Source organism: Temnothorax nylanderi, unplaced genomic scaffold (genome assembly GCF_030848795.1).
Source record: "Temnothorax nylanderi isolate EJ_2023f unplaced genomic scaffold, tnyl_v1.0 TNYL_tig0025_pilon, whole genome shotgun sequence".
Classification (NCBI taxonomy): Eukaryota; Metazoa; Arthropoda; class Insecta; order Hymenoptera; family Formicidae; genus Temnothorax; species Temnothorax nylanderi.
In genome coordinates, this window is record NW_027249087.1 from 13,938 (window position 1) to 40,700 (window position 26,763).

At 34.6% G+C, this 26,763-nt stretch overlaps 3 protein-coding genes and 2 long non-coding RNA genes across 7 annotated transcripts; 4 read left to right on the plus strand and 1 right to left on the minus strand.

The window, feature by feature from the left end:
- Window positions 1-552: 552 nt before the first annotated feature.
- Window positions 553-2,752, plus strand: LOC139769837 (uncharacterized). The gene is made up of 5 exons (XR_011717634.1): window positions 553-567; window positions 985-1,141; window positions 1,262-1,337; window positions 1,483-2,528; window positions 2,723-2,752. It is a non-coding gene; the product is annotated as an uncharacterized lncRNA (long non-coding RNA).
- Window positions 2,482-20,260, minus strand: LOC139769838 (uncharacterized). Its single transcript, XR_011717635.1, has 3 exons — window positions 19,758-20,260; window positions 18,778-19,668; window positions 2,482-2,563 (listed from the first exon to the last, which is right to left on the minus strand). It is a non-coding gene; the product is annotated as an uncharacterized lncRNA (long non-coding RNA).
- On the plus strand, window positions 7,149-12,982 carry Fancm (FA complementation group M). Of its 2 annotated transcripts, XM_071701251.1 has the most exons (14): window positions 7,149-7,416; window positions 7,532-7,751; window positions 7,830-7,997; window positions 8,085-8,257; window positions 8,333-8,422; window positions 8,517-8,741; window positions 8,816-8,969; window positions 9,086-9,201; window positions 9,273-9,392; window positions 9,534-9,699; window positions 9,809-9,963; window positions 10,034-10,268; window positions 10,392-12,448; window positions 12,594-12,982. In XM_071701251.1, exons 2-14 carry the CDS (start codon window positions 7,589-7,591, stop codon window positions 12,813-12,815), a joined length of 4,044 nt encoding a protein of 1,347 aa, XP_071557352.1. In that variant the 5' UTR covers window positions 7,149-7,416; window positions 7,532-7,588; the 3' UTR covers window positions 12,816-12,982. The 2 variants fall into 2 exon arrangements, with proteins under 2 accessions (XP_071557352.1, XP_071557354.1); XM_071701253.1 differs by lacking the exons at window positions 7,149-7,416; window positions 7,532-7,751; window positions 7,830-7,997 and having other exon boundaries at window positions 8,125-8,257; window positions 8,318-8,422.
- LOC139769834 (uncharacterized) lies at window positions 13,489-15,243 on the plus strand. Of its 2 annotated transcripts, none has more exons than XM_071701263.1 (3): window positions 13,489-13,642; window positions 13,837-14,241; window positions 14,886-15,243. In XM_071701263.1, exons 2-3 carry the CDS (start codon window positions 13,864-13,866, stop codon window positions 15,024-15,026), a joined length of 519 nt encoding a protein of 172 aa, XP_071557364.1. In that variant the 5' UTR covers window positions 13,489-13,642; window positions 13,837-13,863; the 3' UTR covers window positions 15,027-15,243. The 2 variants fall into 2 exon arrangements, with proteins under 2 accessions (XP_071557364.1, XP_071557365.1); XM_071701264.1 differs by having other exon boundaries at window positions 14,889-15,243.
- On the plus strand, window positions 16,163-26,720 carry LOC139769830 (uncharacterized). The gene is made up of 15 exons (XM_071701254.1): window positions 16,163-16,336; window positions 17,571-17,746; window positions 17,995-18,177; window positions 18,291-18,504; window positions 18,797-19,014; window positions 19,097-19,282; window positions 19,527-19,677; window positions 20,610-20,813; window positions 24,069-24,130; window positions 24,460-24,642; window positions 24,877-25,090; window positions 25,248-25,462; window positions 25,806-26,000; window positions 26,271-26,409; window positions 26,489-26,720. The coding sequence occupies exons 1-15, from the start codon at window positions 16,321-16,323 to the stop codon at window positions 26,614-26,616; spliced, it is 2,484 nt and encodes an 827-aa protein (XP_071557355.1). The 5' UTR covers window positions 16,163-16,320; the 3' UTR covers window positions 26,617-26,720.
- The last annotated feature ends 43 nt before the right edge of the window (window positions 26,721-26,763 follow it).

Here is a 26,763-nt window from a genome sequence, read left to right on the forward strand (position 1 = left end):
TCTATAAGGAAAAAATGCCAAAACTAAAAAAAAATTAATATTAAATTTTTTTTTTTGAAACTTTGAGGCTCAGTATCTTTATTTTTTATACCGGAAGAGGTACTGAAATTTATACCACGCATAAAGCACACCTATATTAACGTATATTCACAGTTTCAAGAAAATCCTAAGAAAATCGATTTTCTCTAGTATAAGGACCGGAGAAAGTCCTTAAATATGATTGGTCAATTTTTTTTCTCCGTCCGAGATCTCGAAGCGATTTCTAATATCGTTCGAACACAAAGCTTTGGAACGCTTCGTTTGTTTTTCTGCACTCCTGCTCACCTTTATAAGCACAAGGACATGTACGCACATTTGTATAATAAGGGAACGCTTAGCAATTTGACTGCCTGTTCTTTGTCTGTACGTACCGGTTGTGGATTGACTCGCAGTTATAACGGTCCTAAAACAATTTTGACTTTTGTAGCTTCAGTCGCCGAGAAATTCAGGAAACATGTATCGGTTCTTTGTGACGATGACCGTAATCACGGTAATCAACTTCGCGTCAAACAACGCGGAGTTGCATAGGTGAGTACATGTTATATACAAACGATCCACATTGATATCGACACGATGAATTATAATACCGTACAGAGATCGCGCTTCCAACTACTTGGAATCGCCGCAGAATTCGCGATAAATAATTATCAAATCAATTTCAAATACCATAATTGTATCAAATCTGTAAGAAAAACGCATTTTGAAAGTCGGATTAAAGTGGACAAACTAATTACAAGAGATGCTTTGAGGATTCCTTCGAAAATCTTATTTTAAACGAGATTAGCATCATTAAAAAAGGAATTCCTATTTAAAATACCTAACTACATTCTAATGCGTAAATATATGCAGGTAGCATTTATTTCTCAATGCCAAAATGTTGAGGCTTTAATAGTTTTTAAATAAGAATTGCTTGAAAATAATCAAATAAATTGTTTGAAATTGGAGTCGCAGAATACTGTTTCGCGTCAGTCGGAGACCAAGGGATTCGATCTCTCAGCTGGAAACACCTGGATATATCCGGAAAATTATCCGGTCCGCCAGTACCAGTATAACATAGTTCAATCTGCATTATATCGCAATACCCTGGTCTGTTTACCTACCGGTAAGGAAGAAATATATTACTCGCTAATCGCACAATCAGTCAAATATAAAATTACTTGCACGCGCATTATCTGCAAACTATTAAGAGCCTGATAAAGAGACCGGGTGCCTTTCATTTCAGGGAACCGCGATCACCCGTTCCTGATATAGAGATCTACTCGCAGTTTTCGCCACGAGCGCAAGATTCATATGTTTATGTACGTATAATATCGGATGTATTACAATCTTAGATAAAGATCGAGATAGATAATCTCGAATTGGCGAGCAATGTACGAGCAATCGCGCATTTGATTTTTATATATACGATAAATTATAACGAAATATCTTATATTTTAATTTTAGGATTTATTTTGCGTTGCGGGAGACGCTGAGCCAAGCACACTCGCCCATAACGACTCGCTATTAGATAAAATGGAAAAAGAATTGGAAGAAAACAGACGAAAACGTTCCCATTCTGACAAGGATACGAAACACACTAAAAATAAGAAGACGAATATCTTAAATCGCTCTGTGAGTAGCGAAGATGAAATCGAACAGCTGCGTGTACAAGTGCAGGAGGACTGACTATGAATGAATGTAAATGAAATCAAACTGTGATGCGTTGACGATAAGTTATGGAGCGCAGAAATTTATTTTCATATGTACAGAATGTGAATATTCGTTAAAGATTCATATGTATTTTTGTACAGCGACGTTTTTTGTAATAAAATCGTGTAAAGATCTATCTTTAATCAGATAACACAGTGATTTATGAACGACGGCGTATCTCCGTATCTCTTTTCGCGTGAAACGCGTGATTTCCCGTCCAAAATATATTTTTCCTCGTCATCCATTGAAAAATCTAATGTTAATTATCACACGTTTTCCGATGGCGATGTACATCTTCATAGTTTACATCCGTTTAAGCTTTCGTTGCGTCAATGACTCATAATAAATTTATGGATCTGCCAATAACGTCTGCTTTAAATTTGCCATAATCAATATATTATTTTCAATGGTAAGAGGCAAGTTGCGTATTAAGTAATTGCGCAATATTGTAATGTAAAATTTTCTGAAATGTCGCTAATTGGTTTACTCATAACGATGCTGTTTCAGTGTAAAACAATGCGCCTGATGCGAGTGCCGTATGTTTATCTAGAAATGTCAGTGCATAGATACCGATAACGCAAGGCAATTATGCAAGATATTGTTAAGATACAAAATGCATTGTTACTTTTTTAGATACGAAAGTCATACCATTAGCAAATGGACAGACAAAATATCAGTAAAGTTACATTTGTACAGGTACAAACGCAAACTATATAAGGGCGGAACGCAAGCTGTCGCGTTTAGTTACGTCTTGCCGAGTGAAATTACCCCGAGATCGTTGAAGAGGCAGTGTCTTGCAAGTACGAAGTGTTCTCCACAGAAAGTGAATCAATAACTAAAACAGTTAACGATTAAATAATTAAAGAACAACGTTGCGCTGCAATTATTTACAATTTAAATATTTAGCTATAACTGATCGGTGATTGAGTTTTAAACATTTATTTATCTCTTCTTTTTTAACAGATCTCAAAGTGCTCCTACAAAATTTTTGCAGGTCCAATATTCTACAAAGTGAGAGAAGATGTATCGCGCGGTGATCATCAGTTGTCTGATTGCTGTTGTATGTACGGGAACCGTCTCGCCAGGATATTATGCGAACAGAGTGACCAGACAGGCAACAACTGCAAGCACGAATCCTGTGGAAAAATATCCAATATATGTAGGGCCCACGCAGAATCCGGTAACGACCGCTGGCAACTATCTGTTGCAAGCTTTGGGAGCAGTCTTCCTCACCACGTCCGCTATCGGCCTGGTTTGCTCGTACACTTCGGTCTGCGATTCGGCTACGGCCTATTTGCAAGCATCAGCTTTGGAGGTAAGGCAGAATACATTTATTTATTTCTTCTTTTCAAGCAGCTCTCGAAGCGTTTTCAAAACCTCCAAAGCTATCATTTGTCTTTGTCGTAGATGAACTTTAATGAGAACTTGATTTGTAAATTTAAAAATACTTTATGTTTTGACATTTTTTTCCCAAAGCGATATTAAAATATTTATCTAGTATTAGACTTGTTGAATAAGTTAGCGCAAACCATTTTCTTCAATTATAAACTCTTCGAATTAATCCTTCTTCTTTTTATTAAAATCCACTCAACAATGAAAGTAATAATAAAAATAAGGTCGTGGTCAATCGATACACTATATCATCGTTGTCTCATTTATATTCTTGCTCTATTATATCTTTGATCTTTCTCTCTCTCTCTCTCTCTCTCTCTCTCTCTCTCTCTCTCTCTCTCTCTCTCTCTCTCTCTCTCTCTCTCTCATTTAATTGATTTATTTTTATATTTCTTACGTCGTAATTATGTTTCGCCAATTATACGGAGTAATTCTTGATTCTAATGCACAACCGCGAATTGACAAATAATGGCAATTATTTATATGAATAATAGATGAAATGTAAGCTTCTATGTTTATTCAAATAGGTAACTTTGGCTTAATGATTTGGTTGTTTGCGCAGCAGAATGGAAGAAGAAGAAGACGTTCGTACTCGCCGAACGAGTACCCATACTTGAACGAGCTCACCGAGATACTCATGAGGGCGATGGACAACCACGTCGATACGGCCAATGTGAAGCAGAAGAGGGAAGTGGGACAATGAACAATGCTTTTTAATATTATTTATGTACTTTTTATCAAATTTTTTAAACTTTCTTGCATTTAACATCTGATTTATTCATCATTATGTACACTTTATATATAGTGTTAGATGGCTTTTTCTGTGTTTCGCGACTAAATTATATATATTAGACAATGATCTTCTGCAACGATGTCTGTATACGAGCGAAACGTTTCAATAATATAAATGATAAAACATTTTCTTGTCGATTAACATTTTTACTCGGCGGCGTCACCACGAAATCCTTAACGTCCCTATTGTTCTCACATCCTGCATTCGCTGACGTTTACAAAGTATGATATCACTTGATTATCGGGATTTTTCGTTTACTTTAAAGAGTGCGGTTGTTTCCCACCTTTCGCATTGTCACGCTTGATTATGCTGCCAGACAACCTTTTGTTAGATGATATAAAAATTCTAGGTATTCTAAAGTCGGTATAGAAATATGAATGTCAGACATAAGTCAATGTTACGCGTTCCTTGCTTTGTATTTTATCTGTAAAGAAAAACCTTAAAAGGAACAGCACTAAGCAATTAACTATAGACATTTAAAGTAGGCAGTTATAAATACCAACAAGTTAACGCACATTTTTTCTCGCAAATATATGTAATTAAATGATGTATTTTATTATCTTCGTCGTTTGTTTTCTTCGTAAAAGTACGACCTATACGTAAACAATAAGAAACTGGACATAATTTGACGTTTTCTATTTTTGCATGGCGATAGAGTGAATTTTCTATTTTTATTGTAAAATATTGTAAAAATAGAGAATTCACTCTATCGCCATGCAAAAATAGAAAACGTCAAATTATGTCCAGTTTCTTATTGTTTACGTATAGGTCGTACTTTTACGAAGAAAACAAGTTATTGATGAAGAAAATCTATGGATAAATACCGGAGTTATGAGCAATTGAAAAAAAAAATCCAAAAATTCATATCTCGAAAACCAATCCATAAAAAAATTTTTCTATGTGATTTTCGAGTTTAGCGGGCTAAAATACATAGGAAAAAAAATAGTGGCATTGAATGTACATTTTGGCTGTAAACCAGTGTTATTCACTGGCAACTCAAGCTCTCTGGTTTTGTTTTTAAATTATTTAAGAGTCTTTAGATTGCTAAGATTCATGATGAAATAATAATTAGTCATGGTTTAATTCTTACTAGAAGGAAGAGGTGATATCTGTCGTAATTAGATTCCTTTTATATAAAGGATAGAGGGAATAGAAAATCGGGTTTGAATAACGGATACTGATATTTCTAAAATAAATAATGAATATTTATAATTAGAATTGAGAATTGAGAATGGAGAGTTTATAATTACTGAGTAGTTTTTAATTTACGGAATCATGATATTGTACAGATTAAATTATTTAATTAATAGAGTTCCTCTATTAATTCTTAATTATTCACTGGCGATTCAAGCTCTCTGGTTTTGTTTTTAAATTATTTAAGAGTCTTTAGATTGCTAAGATTCACGATGAAATAATAATTAGTCATGATTTATTTCTTACTAGAAGGAAGAGGTGATATCTATTTGTCGTAATTAGATTCCTTTTATATAAAGGATAGAGGGAATAGAAAATCGGGTTTGAATAACGGATACTGATATTTCTAAAATAAATAATGAATATTTATAATTAGAATTGAGAATTGAGAATTGAGAATTGAGAATTGGGAATTGGGATTTGGGATTTGGGAATTGGGAATTGAGAATTGGGATTTGGGATTTGGGATTTGGGATTTGGGATTTGGGAATTGGGATTTGGGATTTGGGATTTGGGATTTGGGATTTGGGATTTAGGAATTGGGATTTGGGATTTGGGAATTGGGAATTGAGAATTGAGAATGAGAATTGAGAATTGAGAATTGAGAATTGAGAATTGAGAATTGGGAATTGGGAATTGGGAATTGAGAATTGAGAATTGAGAATTGGGAATTGGGAATTGGGAATTGGGAATTGAGAATTGGGAATTGAGAATTGAGAATTGAGAATTGAGAATTGAGAATTGAGAATTGAGAATTGGGAATTGAGAATTGAGAATAAAGAGTTTAGAATTACTTAGTTTAATATATGGAATCATGATACTGTACATATTAAATTATTTAATGAATAGAGATTCTCTATTAATTCTTAATTATTCACTGGCGACTCAAACTCTCTGGTTTTGTTTTTAAATTATTTAAGATTCTTTAGATTCTTAAAATTCATGGTGAAATAATAATTCGTCATGATTAAATTCTTACTAGAAAAAAGAGGTGATATCTATTTGTCGTAACGAGATTTCTTTTATATAAAGGATAGAGGGAATAGAAAATCGGGTTTGAATAACGAATACTGATATTGTTAAAATAAATAATGAATATTTATAATTAGAATTGAGAATTGAGAATTGAGAATTGAGAATTGAGAATTGAGAAATCAGAATTGAGAATTTAGAATTTAGAATTTAGAATTGAGAAATAAGAATTGAGAATTGAGAATTTAGAATTGAGAATTTAGAATTTAGAATTTAAAATTGAAAATTTAGAATTTAGAATTTAAAATTTAGAATTGAAAATTGAGAATTGAGAATTTAGAATTGAGAATTTAGAATTTAGAATTGAGAATTGAGAATTTAGAATTTAGAATTTAGAATTTAGAATTTAGAATTTAGAATTGAGAATTGAGAATTTAGAATTGAGAATTGAGAATTGAGAATTGAGAATTTAGAATTTAGAATTTAGAATTTAGAATTTAGAATTTAGTATTGAGAATTTACAATTTAGAATTGAGAATTGAGAATTGAGAATTGAGATTTAGAATTGAGAATTTAGAATTTAGAAATTAGAATTTAGAATTTAGAATTTAGAATTTAGAATTAGAAATTAGAAATTAGAATTTAGAATTTAGAATTTAGAATTTAGAATTGAGAATTGAGAATTTAGAATTTAGAATTTAGAATTGAGAATTGAGAATTGAGAATTGAGAATTGAGAATTGAGGATTGAGGATTGAGGATTTAGAATTTAGAATTTAGAATTTAGAATTTAGAATTTAGAATTTAGAATTTAGAATTTAGAATTTAGAATTTAGAATTGAGAATTGAAAATTGAGAATTGAGAATTTAGAATTTAGAATTTAGAAATTAGAAATTAGAATTTAGAATTGAGAATTTAGAATTGAGAATCAAAAAAGTTACGCAACTGACAGCTATACTACTTCAACAGTGTTGCTAACCCGTAGAAATTATAACGACACCTTTTAGGGATTTTCGTTGGTACCAACATTAACCTTTCTACTTTTCGGGAAACTGTCGTCTAACCATCGAAACCGCCCTATAGACTTTCATACTTCATGATTGTCGTCTGCTCCAACCACGGCTCCAACCGTTCCAACGCGCAGTTTATATTCGAACAAAACCAAACCAAACATCGACTCCACACGTGACAATTGATACAAGTTTACATTGTTTACATTGTTTTTCCCCTCACGGGGGATGCGTGTGTCGAGGTTGTGAAAGATATGTTTTAAGATTATGCAGTACTCTATTTTCAAGAAGAACTTCCACGTGCGTCGTAACGAGCATGTCGTAAAGGTGCCCACGTGAATCACGAGTCTCCGGAGTGCTCATATGATCGTTGTCATGTCGTGCTCCGTTTCCCTCGGATAGACGTTTATTCCTTTAAATTAATGTCGATTATGTTGAAAAGTGATCTCTGCCGATCTGCCGGGTCCGGAGTGCGTAGATCGAACGAGATCCCGCGAGAATGGAGTCGCAGAATACTGTTTCGCGTCAGCCGGAGACCAAGGGATTCGATCTCTCAGCTGGAAACACCTGGATATATCCCGAAAATTATCCGGTCCGCCAGTACCAGTATAACATAGTTCAATCTGCATTATATCGCAATACCCTGGTCTGTTTACCCACCGGTAAGGAAGAAATATATTACTTGCTAATCGCACAATCGGTCAAATATAAAATTACTTTTGTCTTCAATTTTACGACAGGTTTGGGAAAGACCTTCATTGCCGCCGTTGTGATGTACAATTTCTGGAGGTGGTATCCGTATGGAAAAATTATATTTTTGGCACCAACGAAACCTCTGGTCGCTCAGCAGATCGACGCGTGCTACGAAATAATGGGGATTCCAAGCGTTGATATGATAGAATTGACAGGTTTTAACGTCTATGTTTAATAGTAAATTTACACCTTGGAACATGTGTGTTATTAAATCTAATAAATATATATCACTTAATTTGTAGGTGCGGTAAGTCAGAAGAAACGTGAAGTAGCCTGGCTCAAGAAGAGGATAATATTTGCCACTCCTCAAGTATTTCATAATGATCTTGACAGATCGATCATACCGAGTCATTTGGTCAAGTGTGTCGTCATAGACGAAGCTCATAAGGCTCTGGGTAAACATTCGTATTGTGAGGTAAAAAAAAACGTAAAGAATTTATAGAATTATGAATTATTATTACCACAAACCAATAAGATTTGTAACTTTTAGTGTATCAGGATATTATCCACGCAGAATCAATACTTTAGGATATTAGCGCTTTCTGCTACCCCTGGAAATAAAATAGATAATGTTCATGAAGTAAGTAAACTCAGTGCTATATGTAGATGTTTAATTTCATTGGAAATTGATTTAAAAAGAGCAGGTATTTTATTTAATATTCTATTGCATATAGGTAGTACAGAATTTACACATTTCTTATTTGGAATTGAGAGATGAGAACTCAACTGATATAATGCCATATGTTAATAAAAGGAAAGTAGATATTATTTTGGTGCCTCTTAGTGACGAATTGGCTGCATTTAAAGAAAGATATATTACTATCATGGATCGCCACGTTAAGTTTCTTATACAATGTAACGTATTGCGAGGTCATACTGCAAACATATCTAAAGGAAGGGTAATTAAATTCTATCTATAAATGTTTTATGATCTACTGATACATAGTTTTTAATGTTTACTGCATTCGTTCAGGTATTTTATTTGTTGAGGGAATTTAAAACGAAGACGGACAAATCTGGAAATTATGGGCAAATTATGAAGATATTGAATATGTTGTTAACTATGTATCACGCTTATGAACTTATGATCAGGCATGGATTGCGTGCCTTCTGCAAATTTTATGAAAGTACGTGCACTTGTAATTTATAAACTATTACAGTTAATTTTATACAAGACGCTATGATTTGTTGAGATATTTATCTATGTAAGCAAATATTTTTTAAGAAAAAATTATATTTTTAGCTCATTCTGATAAGTTTTGGATGCATAGTGAAGATCGATTACGAGATTTATTACGTGACATAGAAGTTTATCTCGGGCCGTTTCCAGAATTGTTTCCCAATGGAGATGTATCTGAGGTTTGCAAAACTATCTTTATGATAAACTAAAAAAATTATATAGATAATATATATAGAAATAACTATTTCAGATGCCAGAGAATATCGTATTTGGACATAATAAATTTCACAAATTGAAAGAGTTGCTTGAACATCATTTTAATAACAACAATAGCGATCGAGAGGACACGAGAGCTATAGTTTTCGTCGAAGTTTGTATATTAGCCTTTCAGACTGTCTCGTCTATATATATAACATTATAACATATGCTATTCATTTAACCTTTGGAAATTTATAATATAGAAAAGTACTTAATTCATATACAGAAAATTTAATACTCCATGAATCTTCAGTACAGAGACATAGTCAATGAGGTCTATATTTTGCTCTTGCAATCAAAACCGATAATTAGGCCACAGATGTTTGTTGGCCAAGCTGGTCAGAAGCAGAAGCAACAAATAAAAGCATTGGAAGATTTTCGGAGCAATCGTGTGAATGTGCTGATTTCAACAAGTATAGGTGCGTGAGAAGTAGTGACATTCATCTTATACCGTGCCATATTTTAATCTTTATGATTTCCATCTGTGTTTCTTGAAATATATTAATTCATCGATAATGTGTGATATAGGTGAAGAAGGATTGGATGTAGGGGAAGTTGATCTGATAATATGTTTTGACGTATCACAGCATTCCCCGATAAGATTGGTACAAAGAATGGGCAGAACAGGACGCAAACGAGATGGTCATATAATTGTTCTTGTTACAGATGGGAAGGAACACGAGGTAACTGAAGACTTGACAATTTTTTAATTTTTTTTATACATGCATTTTAACGGAAATACATACTTTGCAGAATTTGAAGTCTACCCTTTCCAGGAGGGACTCCCTGAACAATAAAATATTAAACACAAGCAATATAGTCTCCTCTTTATACGATAATAATCCTAGAATGATACCAGATCAATTTACTCCGGAATGTCATAAGATACACATTACACTACTACCAAAAACGCCAAATCTAAAAAGTAAAGGAAAGAGGAAAAATGTTAATAAGAAGAATGAAGCATCTGATATGAAACAGAAAGAAAGTAAGTTTTATGAATTCTTTTAATTCCCCTTTTTTCCTCGCAGCTATGTTTATATTATATTTATCAAAATAGATTTATTTTTTTTTACATTTCTTAAAAGATATATATATATTTGTTTCACAGACTTACCTAAAAAAGGAAATATTGGTCAACCGTCAATGATGAAATTTCTTATCGATGGTAAATGTGACGAACAGAACCGGGATAATAGATGCAATATTCTTACTCAGTTAACGCAAAATAAGATAAATCCTAATAATGTCAAACTGTTAACTGATGATAATGCGGGGATCGATTTCCTGACATTATGCGCAGTAAAGAAGTCAGAGGAAGAAATGTCTTCTGAAGCTGTGCCGGAAATGGATACGACTTACATTCCTGCGCCAAAACCAATTAAAGATTTGTTCAATTTTGTAGTGCCTAATATAGAAATTCTTAATAGTTTAGCTTTCTTAACGGAAGATAATTTAACGCAATGTAAAGACTATGAAAATACTTTATCAATACAATGTAAAGACAATGAAGATGAGAATATTTATGACGCTAATGATTATATTAATGTTGATGACGATAAAGTTTGGTGCACTATACGAAATGAGAAGAGTGTTGATAACAGTGAAATAAGATTCGAAGATATACTTGATGAGAGTTCCGACTCGAATGAAGCAGCAGTTTCGTATCTAAACCAACGAATTACAGATATGGAGATAAATTCGATTAACACGAATAAAGCTTCTACATCTGAAATGAAAGAAAATAATAAAATTATAACTGGCACGAACACCGAATTGTCAACTAATGCACTAGAAGACCTGGAACCTTCCATATTTGAAAACATATTAAATGAGTCATTTAGTTCAGTCGAAGACGACTTAGAAGATAAGGATGATACAGAATTGCGAAATACAGAATCTCCAAATTCTTCAAACGTTTCTATTAATGCAGGAGAAACCAATGTGACGCATGAGACTAACGTTGATACTTTTCATAACGAAGATAATGTTGTTAAAACTAATCAAAATCTATCAGCATCTATGAAACTCGTTGAACCTCATCAAATGAAAAAAATTGTAAGTTTTATAGATGAAATACAAGATGTTGATTTTAATAGCGATGATGATATAAGCGAATTTGTTAAGTACGACTCAAATAAAAATAGATCAATGCGTAATTCCAAAACAGAAGAGAGTTTGTTATCCATAACTCAAGCTATTGGCGAAATAGCACGAGGGAAAAAAAATTTGGAAACATCAAGGACAGTAAATAAAGAAGAATCAACTAACGAAGAGAGTAGTGGCTGGATTTCAGTAAATACTAAAAATGAAATTAAAGTTGGGAAAAGCGACACGAGTTCGAGAACAGACAACATCACGTTATCAAATATTCATTGCAATTCTGCTGCTAAAGCACGTGCTGTTAAACAAGATCTCGTTTTCCTAGATGATTCCGACGAAGATTTTATGATTACAGAGGATAATGCTAAAAAATTTAATGAGCTTGAAAGCTGTTATTTTCGCAACTCATCGAAAAATTTGAAAAACGATACTATCTGCATGCCCAGTACATCGAGAAACTCAGAAATTAGAAACGATTATTTTGATAATATATCGAAAAACTTGAAAACTGAAGACAGTTATTCCGATAATACGTTGAAATTTTTGAAACCGTGTGGCATATCAACGCCGAAGGCTGATAGACGTCCGAAATTATCTTTGAATCGAAATAAGGGCCAGGAATTAGGTTCGGATACTCGGGTAGATTTGAGTTTCTTCAAAGCACCTGATAAATATGTGAACAACACAGAAGATAAAAATCTTTTAAGATCTCGCTCTGATGCGCCAAAACAAATCTCTTCGTTGAAGGAAAAGATCGCACGGAAAAACTCACATAGGCTCAAACGTGAAAACAATGCCAGAAACGAATTTATAGATGATCAGGCGGAGGTAGATACTACCGCTAGTTCGGACGAAGTCTTTCTTACAGATGACGAGGATATCGCGGATTTCGTGAGCCATACACAAATCCCGCAAGATCAAGACATGCACGCGCATTATCTGCAAACTATTAAGAGCCCGATAAAGAGACCGGGCGCCTTTCATTTCAGGGAACCGCGATCACCCGTTCCTGATATAGAGATCTACTCGCAGTTTTCGCCACGAGCGCAAGATTCATATGTTTATGTACGTATATTATCGGATGTATTACAATCTTAGATAAAGATCGAGATAGATAATCTCGAATTGGCGAGCAATGTACGAGCAATCGCGCATTTGATTTTTATATATACGATAAATTATAACGAAATATCTTATATTTTGATTTTAGGATTCATTTTGCGTTGCGGGAGACGCTGAGCCAAGCACACTCGCCCATAACGACTCGCTATTAGATAAAATGGAAAAAGAATTGGAACAAAACAGACGAAAACGTTCCCATTCTGACAAGGATACGAAACACACTAAAAAGAAGAAGACGAATATCTTAAATCGCTCTGTGAGTAGCGAAGATGAAATCGAACAGCTGCGTGTACAAGTGCAGGAGGACTGACTATGAATGAATGTAAATGAAATCAAACTGTGATGCGTTGACGATAAGTTATGGAGCGCAGAAATTTATTTTCATATGTACAGAATGTGAATATTCGTTAAAGATTCATATGTATTTTTGTACAGCGACGTTTTTTGTAATAAAATCGTGTAAAGATCTATCTTTAATCAGATAACACAGTGATTTATGAACGACGGCGTATCTCCGTATCTCTTTTCGCGTGAAACGCGTGATTTCCCGTCCAAAATATATTTTTCCTCGTCATCCATTGAAAAATCTAATGTTAATTATCACACGTTTTCCGATGGCGATGTACATCTTCATAGTTTACATCCGTTTAAGCTTTCGTTGCGTCAATGACTCATAATAAATTTATGGATCTGCCAATAACGTCTGCTTTAAATTTGCCATAATCAATATATTATTTTCAATGGTAAGAGGCAAGTTGCGTATTAAGTAATTGCGCAATATTGTAATGTAAAATTTTCTGAAATGTCGCTAATTGGTTTACCCATAACGATGCTGTTTCAGTGTAAAACAATGCGCCTGATGCGAGTGCCGTATGTTTATCTAGAAATGTCAGTGCATAGATACCGATAACGCAAGGCAATTAGGCAAGATATTGTTAAGATACAAAATGCATTGTTACTTTTTTAGATACGAAAGTCATACCATTAGCAAATGGACAGACAAAATATCAGTAAAGTTACATTTGTACAGGTACAAACGCAATCTATATAAGGGCGGAACGCAAGCTGTCGCGTTTAGTTACAACGTCTTGCCGAGTGAAATTACCCCGAGATCGTTGAAGAGGCAGTGTCTTGCAAGTACGAAGTGTTCTCCACAGAAATTGAATCAATAACTAAAACAGTTAACGATTAAATAATTAAAGAACAACGTTGCGCTGCAATTATTTACAATTTAAATATTTAGCTATAACTGATCGGTGATTGAGTTTTAAATATTTATTTATCTCTTCTTTTTGAACAGATCTCAAAGTGCTCCTACAAAATTTTTGCAGGTCCAATATTCTACAAAGTGAGAGAAGATGTATCGCGCGGTGATCATCAGTTGTCTGATTGCTGTTGTATGTGCGGGAACCGTCTCGCCAGGATATTATGCGAACAGAGTGACCAGACAGGCAACAACTGCAAGCACGAATCCTACGCAAAACAACAATTCTCAATATCTTCCGGGCTATCCAGGTCATACAACGACCGCCCCAGGAACATCACTTGCGACGGAGAGCAGCCCGGGATTTTTTTCCAGCTTGATGCCTTACTTCTACAAAGTGGTTCACTACAGTAAAAACACTAGCAACTATCTGTTGCAAGCTTTGGGAGTAGCCTTCCTCGCCACGGGTGCTGTCGGCCTGGTTTGCTCGAAAACTTCGGTCTGCGACAATTTGCAATTAGCAGCTTTGGAGGTAAGGCAGAATACATTTATTTATGTCTTCTTTTCAAGCAGCTCTCGAAGCGTTTTCAAAACCTCCAAAGCTATCATTTGTCTTTGTCGTAGATGTACTTTAATGAGAACTTGATTTGTAAATTTAAAAATACTTTACGTTTTGAAATTTTTTTTCCAAAGCGATATTAAAATATTTATCTAGTATTAGACTTGTTGAATAAGTTAGCGCGAATCATTTTCTTTATAATTATAAACTCTTCGAATTAATCCTTCTTCTTTTTATCAAAATCCACTCAACAATGAAAGTAATAATAAAAATAAGGTCGTGGTCAATCGATACACTATAAACTATAACATCGTTGTCTCATTTATATTCTTGCTCTATTATATCTTTGATCTTCCTCTCTTCCTCTCTCTCTCTCTCTCTCTCTCTCTCTCTCTCTCTCTCTCTCTCTCTCTCTCTCTCTCATTTAATTGATTTATTTTTATATTTCTTACGTCGTAATTATGTTTCGCCAATTATACGGAGTAATTCTTGATTCTAATGCACAACCGCGAATGGACAAATAATGGCAATTATTTATATGAATAATAGATGAAGTGTAAGCTTCTATGTTTATTCAAATAGGTAACTTTGGCTTAATGATTTGATTGTTTGCGCAGCAGAGTGGAGGAAGAAGAAGACGTTCGTACTCGCCGAACGAGTACCCATACTTGAACGAGCTCACCGAGATACTCATGAGGGCGATGGACAACTACGTCGATACGGCCAATGTGAAGCAGAAGAGGGAAGTGGGACAATGAACAATGCTTTTTAATATTATTTACGTACTTTTTATCAAATTTTTTAAACTTTCTTGCATTTAACATCTGATTTATTCATCATTATGTACACTTTATATATAGTGTTAGATGGCTTTTTCTGTGTTTCGCGACTAAATTATATATATTAGACAATGATCTTCTGCAACGATGTCTGTATACGAGCGAAACGTTTCAATAATATAAATGATAAAGCATTTTCTTGTCGATTTACATTTTTACTCGGCGGCGTCACCACGAAATCCTTAACGTCCCTATTGTTCTCACATCCTGCATTCGCTGACGTTTACAAAGTATGATATCACTTGATTATCGGGATTTTTCGTTTACTTTAAAGAGTGCGGTTGTTTCCCACCTTTCGCATCGTCACGCTTGATTATGCTGCCAGACAACCTTTTGTTAGATAATATAAAAATTCTAGGTATTCTAAAGTCGGTATAGAAATATGAATGTCAGACATAAGTCAATGTTACGCGTTCCTTGCTTTGTATTTTATCTGTAAAGAAAAACCTTAAAAGGAACAGCACTAAGCAATTAACTATAGACATTTAAAGTAGGCAGTTATAAATACCAACAAGTTAACGCAACATTTTTTCTCGCAAATATATGTAATTAAATGATGTATTTTATCTTCGTAAATCGTTTTTAATTTCTTTAAATATTTCTCAACAATGACCTGAAAGAAATTTATTAAAAATAAACTTGATTGCGCCTACAGCTTCATTGCGATTGCATTTCTATGGTCATAATAGAGATTTTTTAAATTTATTATTATTTATTGTACATGTATTATTATTTAATTTGATATTATTTAATATTTTCAAAAATTTCCATCTTAGCGTTTTATTTTTAAATACATGTGTAATCGTAGAATATGAGATTTCCCGCGCGAGATTCTTTTCTCATTTTTACGCGATCCCGCAGCCGCAGAGGTTTTGTGCATAATATGTGCCAAGTGTGTTATCGATAAATGATTTAGCACACGTGTAGAATCGTTCTCGCTCCTGAGTCACGTTCACCACCGTTTCCTCCTCCTGTTGGCGATTTCCCCGCGCGTCTCACCGTGTGTTACCACTACTCTTCCTCGCGGATGGGCTCTATAATCCGCTGGATCGTCAGCGGTCAGACGCTGACCGGTTTTGATCTTTACCGTGCACTGGTCGCGTCGCAAGCGCTGGTCTGACTACCGCGAGCGTCAAAGACCGAAAATCACGTTAATTCGCAAAGCTCCATCCGAAGCCAACAAGTCCTGACATTGCGCAGGGACTCGCTGATCATGAGGCTCCAATTGAGTAAGTAATATCTTCCCGCTTCGTAAATTTACATAAATCTATCCTTTATTCTATCAATTCTTTTTAAATCTTTAAATAATAACAGAATTATAATGATAGAGACGTACGTATTATACTTATTTATTAATTTGTCAGAACAGTATTACAACTATAACTGCCTTGTTTAATTGAAACAATTATAATCTTTAAATTTGTTGGATTTAAAAATTTAACAATCTCTACGATGCAATCAATAAGTATAAAATTCTCAAATAAATTATGAAATAATTCTAGTTTATTATTGAATCTCTATAAAAAAATTATATAAATTAAATTGAACTAAATTCTCTCTGACAAGGCTCCACAAAAAAATGTGGAAGCAAAAGTGTAAAGGTAAAAGATGCAATTTGGATCAAAGGTCAATGTCAAGATCCTTGAAAGTTTCTTTCTTTATAGAGCACGAATAAAAGTCCAAGGTCTTGTTTGTCAAACGAGGTTGCTGACCGCCAACAAAAATGCGGTTTCCGTTCGGATAAGCATTTATGTGGTTACTGTTATCGAATCACATCTAGGAATGCGTGCTGAAATTGTGAATATGTACAAAACATGATTTATGTACAGTGCACGTTTGAAACCGGAAATTTATTATTAGGCACATAATCGTAGAAAATTCTTGGAAATATTATTTCTTTAAACATTGGCAGGAGAATCATTAATAAAAAGAACGGATGTCGTTGTGTAATAAAGTAATTTAACATAAAAGAAGCCTAGACTCATTTTAGTAAAATCTAAAATTAGTCATATTCACTTTATACATATAATACATAATAATGTCAATTATTTTCAATCATAATCTTTTAAACTGTTGACCAATAATCTGACCTATTTTCTTAACTTAAAATTGAATTATGTTACGAACGCTACTTTTTTCTTTTATATTTTTCAATTTAATTATTAGTTAAATTTAATTTTCCACTCCTTGTAAAATATGTTAATATAATTAAACTTAAAGTTAAAATTCTGCTAAAACGTGCTTGCTTGAAATTTATTGAAATCACGTATGTAATTATTTAAATACATCATAATTCCTTTATCTTCAAGAATTTGTAGTAAAACGCGGTAAATACTTCAATCATTTCTGTTAAGTAAAGATCGACTCCAAATTGGACAAATAATTTATAAACGAAAGAATCGATGATTGACGCGACGGTCTTCCACAGGATGTAAGTTTTAAGTAAAGAAATCTTAATTATAGGATATTTACTGTGCCTCTCAATTGCGGTGGGTTTTATAAAAGAAGCCTGCGCCGTGGCTCAAAATCCTGCACGGACGAACGCTTCTTCCCGAATCAATCCTCAAGTTGAAGATGATGAAGATTTTGTGCCATACCAGGGTGAACGTTTCACCGTATTCGATTGGATGTTATTTAGGGTACCTGATGTGTTCATATCATAAAATGCAATTTATCAGTAATAAATTATCTAATTTAAATACTTAAGAAATTATAAAATTAATTATTTATCTAATTAAATTATACGTTACAAGATATGTAAAAGAGATCTTTTAAATGTATAAATTTCTCGGAGACTCTTTCGGCTACTTTTAAACGATTATTTTGCCTGACTAAATTCATTAATTAATCCGTTAATGCTGACGCTCTATTTATAACGTTTCTTCAGAGTCTGGGCAAAGCAAATGGAGGGAACGTACTACTGTCACCGATATCCATTAAATTAGCATTAGTGCTTCTTTATGAGGGAGCTCAGGATCAAACCGCACACGAACTTGCCGGAGCCATGCAACTTCCAGTTAGTACGTTGGCCACTCGAGAAAAGTTCAATAATATCCTGAAATCTTTGCAGGTAGATTATATTAATATTAATTTATAAAATACGTGGAAATAAATATTTTTTTACTAAAATTGTTATACTTTTACGAATATTACTTTTAAACTCATAAAGATATTTATTTACAGGCTCCGTCTCCTGCGTACACTTTAAATCTAGGTTCGCGCATTTACATCGATAATAATGTACTGACCAGACAACGATACGCAGCAACGGTGAAAACCTTTTACAATACTGACCTGATCAACGCTAATTTGTCTGACGCGCATGCAGTCGCGACCAAAGTTAATTCCTGGGTTAATAATATCACGAATGGACACATCGAAAAGATGATAGACGATGGTAGGTTTGTCTGAAGCTATCTTGATTTATTAATTCGTATATTATATCTTAAGCTCGATAGAGTTTGTAAAACATAAAATGCCATATTTAATCGAATTAAAACAATTTTTATGTTTAAATACTTTACGTCTATACGATATGCGGACATATAATAATATAGGCACGTAAATATAACCTCTGATGTCTGCAAAATAATTTTGCGCCTCTTAACGAAAGCGGGGGACTTCGTTGTAAGTTTTTAATTGTTGAGACTTAAGAGCTATTTCCGCTCACCATTTATTTCGTGTTCCAGAGAAGGGTTTGGAGGACTCGGTGATGCTGATCGTGAACGGATTGTTCTTCAAAGGTGCTTGGCGTCGCAAATACTTCGCCCCCGAGAACACTCGAGTTTCCAAATTTCACGTAAACGCTAACGAGAGCGTAAACGTGCCGTATATGCATACCGTGGGTCGATTTTATTACGTCGAATCGTCCAGGCTCGACGCAAAGATTCTGCGAATTCCGTACGACGTATGTAGCGACAGCTTTGATTTATAGCCTGAGCGAATCGTTGCTAATTACGCAGAATTCACAGAGACATAAAAATTTTCAGGGCTCGAAATTCGCTATGTACATTATACTGCCGCACTCGCTGACAGGCGTGGATCACATCGTCAACGAGATTAATCCGTTTACGTTGGCGAGGGACGTGTGGGCCATGCAGGAATTGCCTCTTGACGTTTGGATCCCGAAATTCAAGTTCGAGTTCACTAGTCATCTGGAAAACACTTTGCGCGAAGTAGAGTATTTTATTCACATATTTTTACATATGCTCGAATACACGAGAAAGAGTTTTACATGAAAAATATTTAATATAAAAAGTCATTATGTCATATTTAATGAGAACTCGACAAATGCGGCGAAACTGGGAACTGATAAAGTCAGAATTATGATTTTCTGCTACATGCAAAACGATCTCGCGCTTCACAATTAAAAATAATTATCGCGCGGGATGCGGTAACATGCTTATTTCTTTGTAATAGCTTGGTATCCGAGATATCTTCGACGATACCGCACTGCTGACGGGTATAGCAAAAACGAGACGGGGTTCCAGACATTTGCTGGTATCCGACGTAGTGCATAAGAGTGGAATAGAGGTAAATGAAAACGGGACGACCGCTTACGCTGCAACAGGTATATATACTCCTCAATAAATTACATGTATAAATATAAATTGATAATTAACTGAAAGTAAAAGAAGTAATGATACCTACTTCGCGGCTTTGTACTCTTTAAATAATTTTGTCGAATTACAAATTAGTTCGGTCCGTTTTTGCACCCAATTGCCTTGCTTTTGATTTCAATCGTACGGAAACTGCTTGTTGAGTCACTCCAAGTGATTCTGCAAGCGCCTCTTGCGTTTGACTCGGATCTTCATTGAGTAATGCCTCCAATTCTTCGTCTTCGAATTTTTTTGGCTGTCCAGAGCGAGGCTTGTCTTCAACGCTGAAATCACCATTCTTGAAACGTCGAAACCATTCCCTACATGATTTATCAGTTGGAGCATTGTCACCATAAACTTCCACAAGCATTCGATGCGCTTCAGCTGCACTTTTCTTCAAATTAAAGCAGAAAACTAAAACCTCCCGCAAATGCTGCTTAGTTAACACAAAATTTGACATATTCAACACAGTAAAAAACAAGGTTTTTGTATGAAACTCAAAGCGATATAAACTGAATATTATTGGCAGATGTCTAACCTCTCTGAAACCGCCGAAATCAGCTGTTATGAAACATTCATAACAGCCAGGCCAGAGCCATCTTTTGAAAACGGACCGAACTAATTTGTACTCCCAATAACTAAAGGTTCTTTGGCCTTCTGCCTTATGAGATCAATATGAATGTTAATAATTTATTTATCTATAACATAATCAATTTTCTGAAAGAAGTACCAAGCAATTATATATTTGTGTTACTTAAAAAAGATCGTAATATAGTCATTTCTTGAGTTATTTCATTGGATTATTCAAGAGAGAAAATGTTATCTAAAAAATTTTATTTGCATTTATCTTTCTGTTATGATTATTGCGATTATTGCGACGTTTTCTTTTCTTTTCTTCGTACAGAGATACAGATCGGGAATAAGATAGAAGAGGGCGCGTTCCACGCCAATCATCCGTTCGTGTTTTATATCGAGGATGAGACCACCGGGACCATTCTTTACGTAGGCAAAGTTCAGGATCCCTTGAATACATCTGGGACTACAGGGAAAGTACAGATGGAATTTCCATCACGATTTAATCCGGATACGACTGTAACTCCCAATCCCGGTAAACTATATCGTACAGTTATATCTAATAACTAAGGAGATGGTGCCTGCTATGCAATTAGTAGAATGTAACTTTGATGCAATTCTGCTCTGGGTTTAAAGTTTCCTTTTTATCAAAGCAGATTTTACATTGATCCTTTAACTGTATTAAGTAAGACCAAAGTTAAGAAATACTGTATTGAGTTTCTTCTTTTAACATTAACAGCGGTTCTTAAGTTATGCAAGATATTTCTCTACTCAGATTCAGAGATTATATCATGTACCTAAAAAAAAAAAGGAAGGAAATAACTGAGATAAGGCGAGATTTTTCTGGACAGATGATTTTTCCTATACGATATATTTTCTCTTTGTTTTTGTGGTTTTTGATAAAGATAAAGCTCATTGCTCAGAGCTCTACAAAGTACCTTGAGATAAAATACCCTATACACGTAGAATGTTAGATTTTTAGATTTAGAGAAGGAAATGCTGGATAGAATAATTAACATACTATTAACACATTGCATGATGCTCTTATATTAGTGTTATAATAGATAATTGCATTTTAATAGATGTAGTTTGAAAGCTTGACTCAAGTGGTTTTCCGGCTTAATTAAGTCCTGTTCGCTTTGATTTATATAGTGAATTATATAGGCAATTATTCTTATTCGATTTTCGATAAAAGTACAAAGAAAACAATTTTGTTCTTAAGATTAGCGATACTTTGAATACAGTATCGTTCTAAAAAATGTATTATTCCAGTATTAAATACTCTTTACAAATTGTAACAAGATACATATTATAATTATATATTATATTGTGAGTGAAACCTGATTATGGTGCAAATCTTAAGTTTGCATAAATTTTACGAATCTACGTTCGATATTCGATGGACAGCGTTTATTGAATGTCAATATACCAAAGAAATGAAATAAATTAATTTATAAATGAATTTGTTAGATCTAATTTAAGAAGTCTTGCGCGTACCCATCTTAAACTCCAATATACTTTAGGTAATTTTACAATTTTTAAATATTAATTGATATATGCGTATACCTCCTTTATTCATTTACGATTAACACTAAATAAAATATTATTCCCACACTAATTTTATCTTGCTTATTTATTATTATCTTAAGAAAGAAACTATATTTTGTAATTTGCCGAATTTAATATTTAATTAACCAATTATTAATAAAACTAATTACTAATTTTTCAAAGGTTGATCGATTACTTTTCCTTGGGTTTTCCCTCGTTGCTTATCAAGTGTTATCGTCATGTATGATTGCATGTAGTGCTAGTAAACTTTTACATCTACTGACGTCATTCCTAATCGCAGGTCATTCCGCTCTATATATTCACGTCAATTATTGTGGCTTCGTGAATTATATGCTTTCATTTTGACCGAGGGTTGCACCTTTATCATGACGTGATCGCAAAAGTTGTTGCAAACGAGTTCTAGTGGGGCATTCCAGTGACGCTCGTAGACGGAAATAATGGACGGAAATTTCAAGGCAAAATCACTTTCACGAGTTTCTTTCCGCTTTTAGTTAGGTTTATGTTTTTATTATTGGCCACTTAAATCGCGATTCCTATACTTTATATTTTATGTATACTAAAATATCATTATTGTATATGCATATTATCATTATGCGCTCAACTTTTTACTGTAGTTTTTTTTCCTAATATTATCGAAGATTTTTACACTCAGACACCGTAATAGACGTAATATGTAGGCGCAAAAAGTCTAGGCCAATATTTGTTTACGTAATTCCAAGGTGAAGCGCATCGCGTTATAGAGTAATCAATATACAATATGATCGATGTAGGCAATACAATATAGGCAATAAATTATTATTTTATTTTTTCAATTTGACATTTTTATTTATATTCTTTTAATTATTTTCTTTCGTGTTCAATTCTCGTTCATTGCTCCCAGCAACATCGGCTTCTCTCATTTGTGGGAATTTCTGTTTTCAATCTCGTTTTGATATCAATCTCTCTTACGTCAGAGTGACTGAATAAAGTTCGATCGCGCGGGAAGATAGTTCTCGTCCGACTATTTTTGCTTCATTCTCCGACTCGTTTCGTTCCATTTCCGTCTCGTATCATCCTCGCGTATCGCGCGACGTTTATACGCCAATATTTTATCTCGTGCAGGAACGAGCGGCAATTTGTCGGCGCGTCGAAGCGTAGTAATGTTTACATCACGATGAGAAGATAATGTGAGGCAGAATCCAATCATTAAAGTGGGGATGACTCCTTGCCGGAAGTTTAGCCTTTCGCACTTGCCGACAATCCGTGTTTCCGTTATATTCATGTTCATCTGCCTGATCGTCGCGAGAGCCACGCGAAATACACATTCGCGAGCGTGCCGGTCACATATCCGCGTCGGACTCCAAATTGGCGAAAATGTCCTCACTGCCGCTGTGGATCTCCTGGTGTCTCCTCGCAGGTATCGTTCGCAAAACAGAAGAGAAAGACGAATTTTAGACGTTAGAAGCTTTTAAGGGTTAAAATATCTTCTTTGAATGTCTCTTAGATTAATTCCTTTAAGCGTTGCCTGGAGCTTTATAGTCATATTTATGTAAATGTCGTTGAAAGATTTATCATGGATTGTCTGAAAAATACGATTCAATCTTCGAATCTTTACGCAATTTTTTCGAATGCTACAATCGACTTCGGGATTATATCGTCAAATCTTGCGCTTTTTGGTTCTCGCTTCTGTGGTGTTTCGTCCACACGTAACACGTAAATATTCAATGATCTCAGACTCCGGCTGCTCCATCGTAAGTCAAAATCACTCATAATTATCGGGCCGCATTTTCTGCGATTACATCATCGCTCGCAAGGTGAAGCGACTCGTTAAAGTCACTCGGCGTTCCTCACGATTAGTTATCGTCCTTCACTATCTTCGCCGTTATTTCGTTCGGATGCAAATGGGATTCCTGTCGAACGCTTAGCTTAACGAGGAAAATTCTTCTCGATGCGCTAAGTCACGTGACGACCTGTTACGACGATCATTCCACGTGTCTGTATGTTTCACAGCTATTTTCATTGCTTGGAATTTACGTGCGACCAATCGGCGCGCAATCGGTTACGATACATCCGTTCCCAATTAAACGTAATTAGTAATAAAGCGCGCTTAAATTAGAGACTCTATTAGAGACACGACGATAAGGAAATCTAGATATCTGAAGTAAGCTGTAAAATTATGTATGTATACGATTTCATTTCTTCCAACAAATCATGCATTAATGTAATTAATTATTCCTAACAGCTGTTCCAGCTGCAATCAGTACCGATGATCGATACTCCTTCTTCAACATCGATCTCCTGCAGGTGAGGAAGACTTTTAGAAAAGTGCAAACGATAGAAAAGACGTAAGATATTTTGCATTAATTCTGGACAAAGTAAATGAATCAAATGGAATTGAGACGGAAGAGTATGAGTTATAGTGTATGACATTGTAGATTTCGAATTTTTTGAATTTTGAGTTAACTTCTTAGCTCAAAATTTTATATCGATTTAACATTTTTACGTTTTCGTCTCACTCACTTTTATATTTTAATTTCTAGAATAAGAGATAATTATTTCGTACACAAATTAAGGTATACACGTGTATAAAAATGGTTCTCATATTCATGAAAATTTCGTGATGATGGCCGTAGAGAGTGAACGAGGACGTCGAGGGTAATCTGATCCTATCTCCCGCCAGCGCGAAAATCGCCCTGACAAGTCTGGTGGAGGGCACGGGTGGCCGAACACGCCACGAGCTTCTTGCAGCTCTGAGATTACCGCCAGATGAATACGTCATCAGAAGAATAGCGAGACGCACCCTTATGCCCCTAAAAGTATATTAGAATTATTATTGATTTAAGCTTTAGTTAAGTATTGAAATCGGTATAATTTCGATACTGGTGAGTGTAAACTTGTAAAGTGGCACTTATATTTATTCGTGGTGATAAAATTGATTTTGAACGAACATAGAAAATTCACCGAAATTATACCGATAGATGCGCCTTTTTCTTTCGTCAGAAATTTGCCTGACTTTTTGTCTCACGTTATATTTTCGCATTATTTTCCAGAGCTATCTAAATGGCACGGAAATCGACGTAGCGACTCGCTTGTGGACCAAGCCGGCTCTTGCGGCATCTTCTAGTTATATGACTGCCTTGCGTAGTTATTACGGGACCGATATCAGACAGTTGAATTTCGGGAATACAAACGACGCGGCTAACATCATCAATTCCTGGGTTCGCGAGAACACGCGGAATAACATCAAATCGATCATTCAGCCTGGTATTTAACTTAAGTTCTATTGAGAATAACAGAAGATGCTTTCTTCTCCTCAAGTAATTTCGAGTTTTCGGATTTCTGGGAAAACTGGAGAAATGTCTTCTCTAACTTCGAAGCTACTAATTCTTTCACGTTTAAAGGCACTTTATCGTTGTTCCAGGCACTCTTAACGCCGATACTCAGATGCTGTTAACCTCGGCCTTGTACTTCAAGGGACGATGGTTAAAATCCTTCGATAGGGATGCCACGCGTATACGGTGCTTCCGTGTTCCTCAGATCGGCTGCCGGGACGTTCCTATGATGGAGAACACTGCCAAGTATCGATATGACTATATAGCTTCTCTTGATGCTGATGTGGTGGAAATCCCGTACTCGGTAAGGTTTGATTCTTACATCATCAGTAAGTTAGCAGTGTCAGTAAGTTAGGCTTTGACGCTTTTACGAAGAATTCATTCAGCATTGTTATCCAATACTTATATATTTTTAATCGCCAAAGTAATGTTACTTTTGTCTAAAAAATATATATAATGAAAAGTAAATTTTACACAATGTAAAAAATATAAAACAAAATTTGTTATTTTTTTATGTTAATTCGTTATAGAGGGAATTTTTTAAAATTCTCTTTGAATAAAGTTGTTAATAAATGTGTTAAAAATTAAATACGTTTTTAAAGAATATTTATTATATGCGATGTTGATTCATGAAATTGATATTTCAGAATGGCAGAACATCTATGTTGATATTCCTCCCATCCCACGAGGAGAGCGACCCATACCTCCAGATTCTATCCAAGGATCTGTCATATGTACCGATGAAAACGCTACTCACTAGTCTCAATGAAACTGAACTGGTGCTATCTATTCCGAAATTTAGCATCGAGAGCAAATTAGATTTGCGTTCACCCTTGATGCGTGTAAGTATTAATGACGTTTAATTATATTTAATATAATGTTAACATATGATATAAATAATATTAATTTTTTCTTATGATAATATTATAATTACTGTCTTTACTATCATATCATTATTAACTGGAACTATTAATAGTTCCAGTCGCTAAGTACAAATTATTTCTTATTATAGATGATTATATTATTATAAATATCATTAATGATGTTTCAATGTCACTATGTATCATTGGCAAAGAGTTAAATTAAATCAAGAAATGTGTCTTCTGTTTCAGATGGGCGTACAGGACATTTTCAGTCCGGCAGCAAATTTCACTGGAATTACATCTAATGAATATTTGCGAGTAGGAAATGTAATTCAAAATGCTAAGATAGAAGTCGATGAACAGGGAACCATTGCTGCCGCGGTGACAGGTAATTATTACCGTAATTTAATAAGACTCCTTTCGACCGCAGCTTGAAGATCGCTGTGCTAATGCTCGTTAAATTGCAGAACTTGGGATTGTACCGCTCATGGCTAACATGATGCCAACTTTCATAGCGAACAGACCGTTTATCTTTGCCATCGTTGATGTGGTAACGAGCGAGGTCCTCTTCGCTGGTCGTTTTATGGGACCCTAATGTGGGCAATCCCACAAGCTCCGCTCAGAAATAAGCCTGATACTCATTTATGTTTTTGTACTTATAAAAAGTGTGCTTAAAAAATATATAAAACTACCATATAATAGTACTGCTTTCTATGACAAAAATGAGTTCCTGTTACAGTTA

What these genes read in the sequence shown, in the direction of transcription:
- Fancm (XM_071701251.1), top strand. Translation starts at nt 7,589, where the DNA reads ATGGAGTCGCAGAATACTGTTTCGCGTCAGCCGGAGACCAAGGGATTC. An exon ending in GAGCTATAGTTTTCGTCGAA is followed by an intron (nt 9,393 to 9,533) that starts GTTTGTATATTA and finishes ATGAATCTTCAG; the next exon opens with TACAGAGACATAGTCAATGA. An exon ending in GCTGATTTCAACAAGTATAG is followed by an intron (nt 9,700 to 9,808) that starts GTGCGTGAGAAG and finishes TGTGTGATATAG; the next exon opens with GTGAAGAAGGATTGGATGTA.
- LOC139769834 (XM_071701263.1), top strand. Translation starts at nt 13,864, where the DNA reads ATGTATCGCGCGGTGATCATCAGTTGTCTGATTGCTGTTGTATGTGCG. An exon ending in TGCAATTAGCAGCTTTGGAG is followed by an intron (nt 14,242 to 14,885) that starts GTAAGGCAGAAT and finishes TTGTTTGCGCAG; the next exon opens with CAGAGTGGAGGAAGAAGAAG.
- LOC139769830 (XM_071701254.1), top strand. An exon ending in CAAATCGATCATTCAGCCTG is followed by an intron (nt 25,091 to 25,247) that starts GTATTTAACTTA and finishes TCGTTGTTCCAG; the next exon opens with GCACTCTTAACGCCGATACT. An exon ending in TGGTGGAAATCCCGTACTCG is followed by an intron (nt 25,463 to 25,805) that starts GTAAGGTTTGAT and finishes TTGATATTTCAG; the next exon opens with AATGGCAGAACATCTATGTT.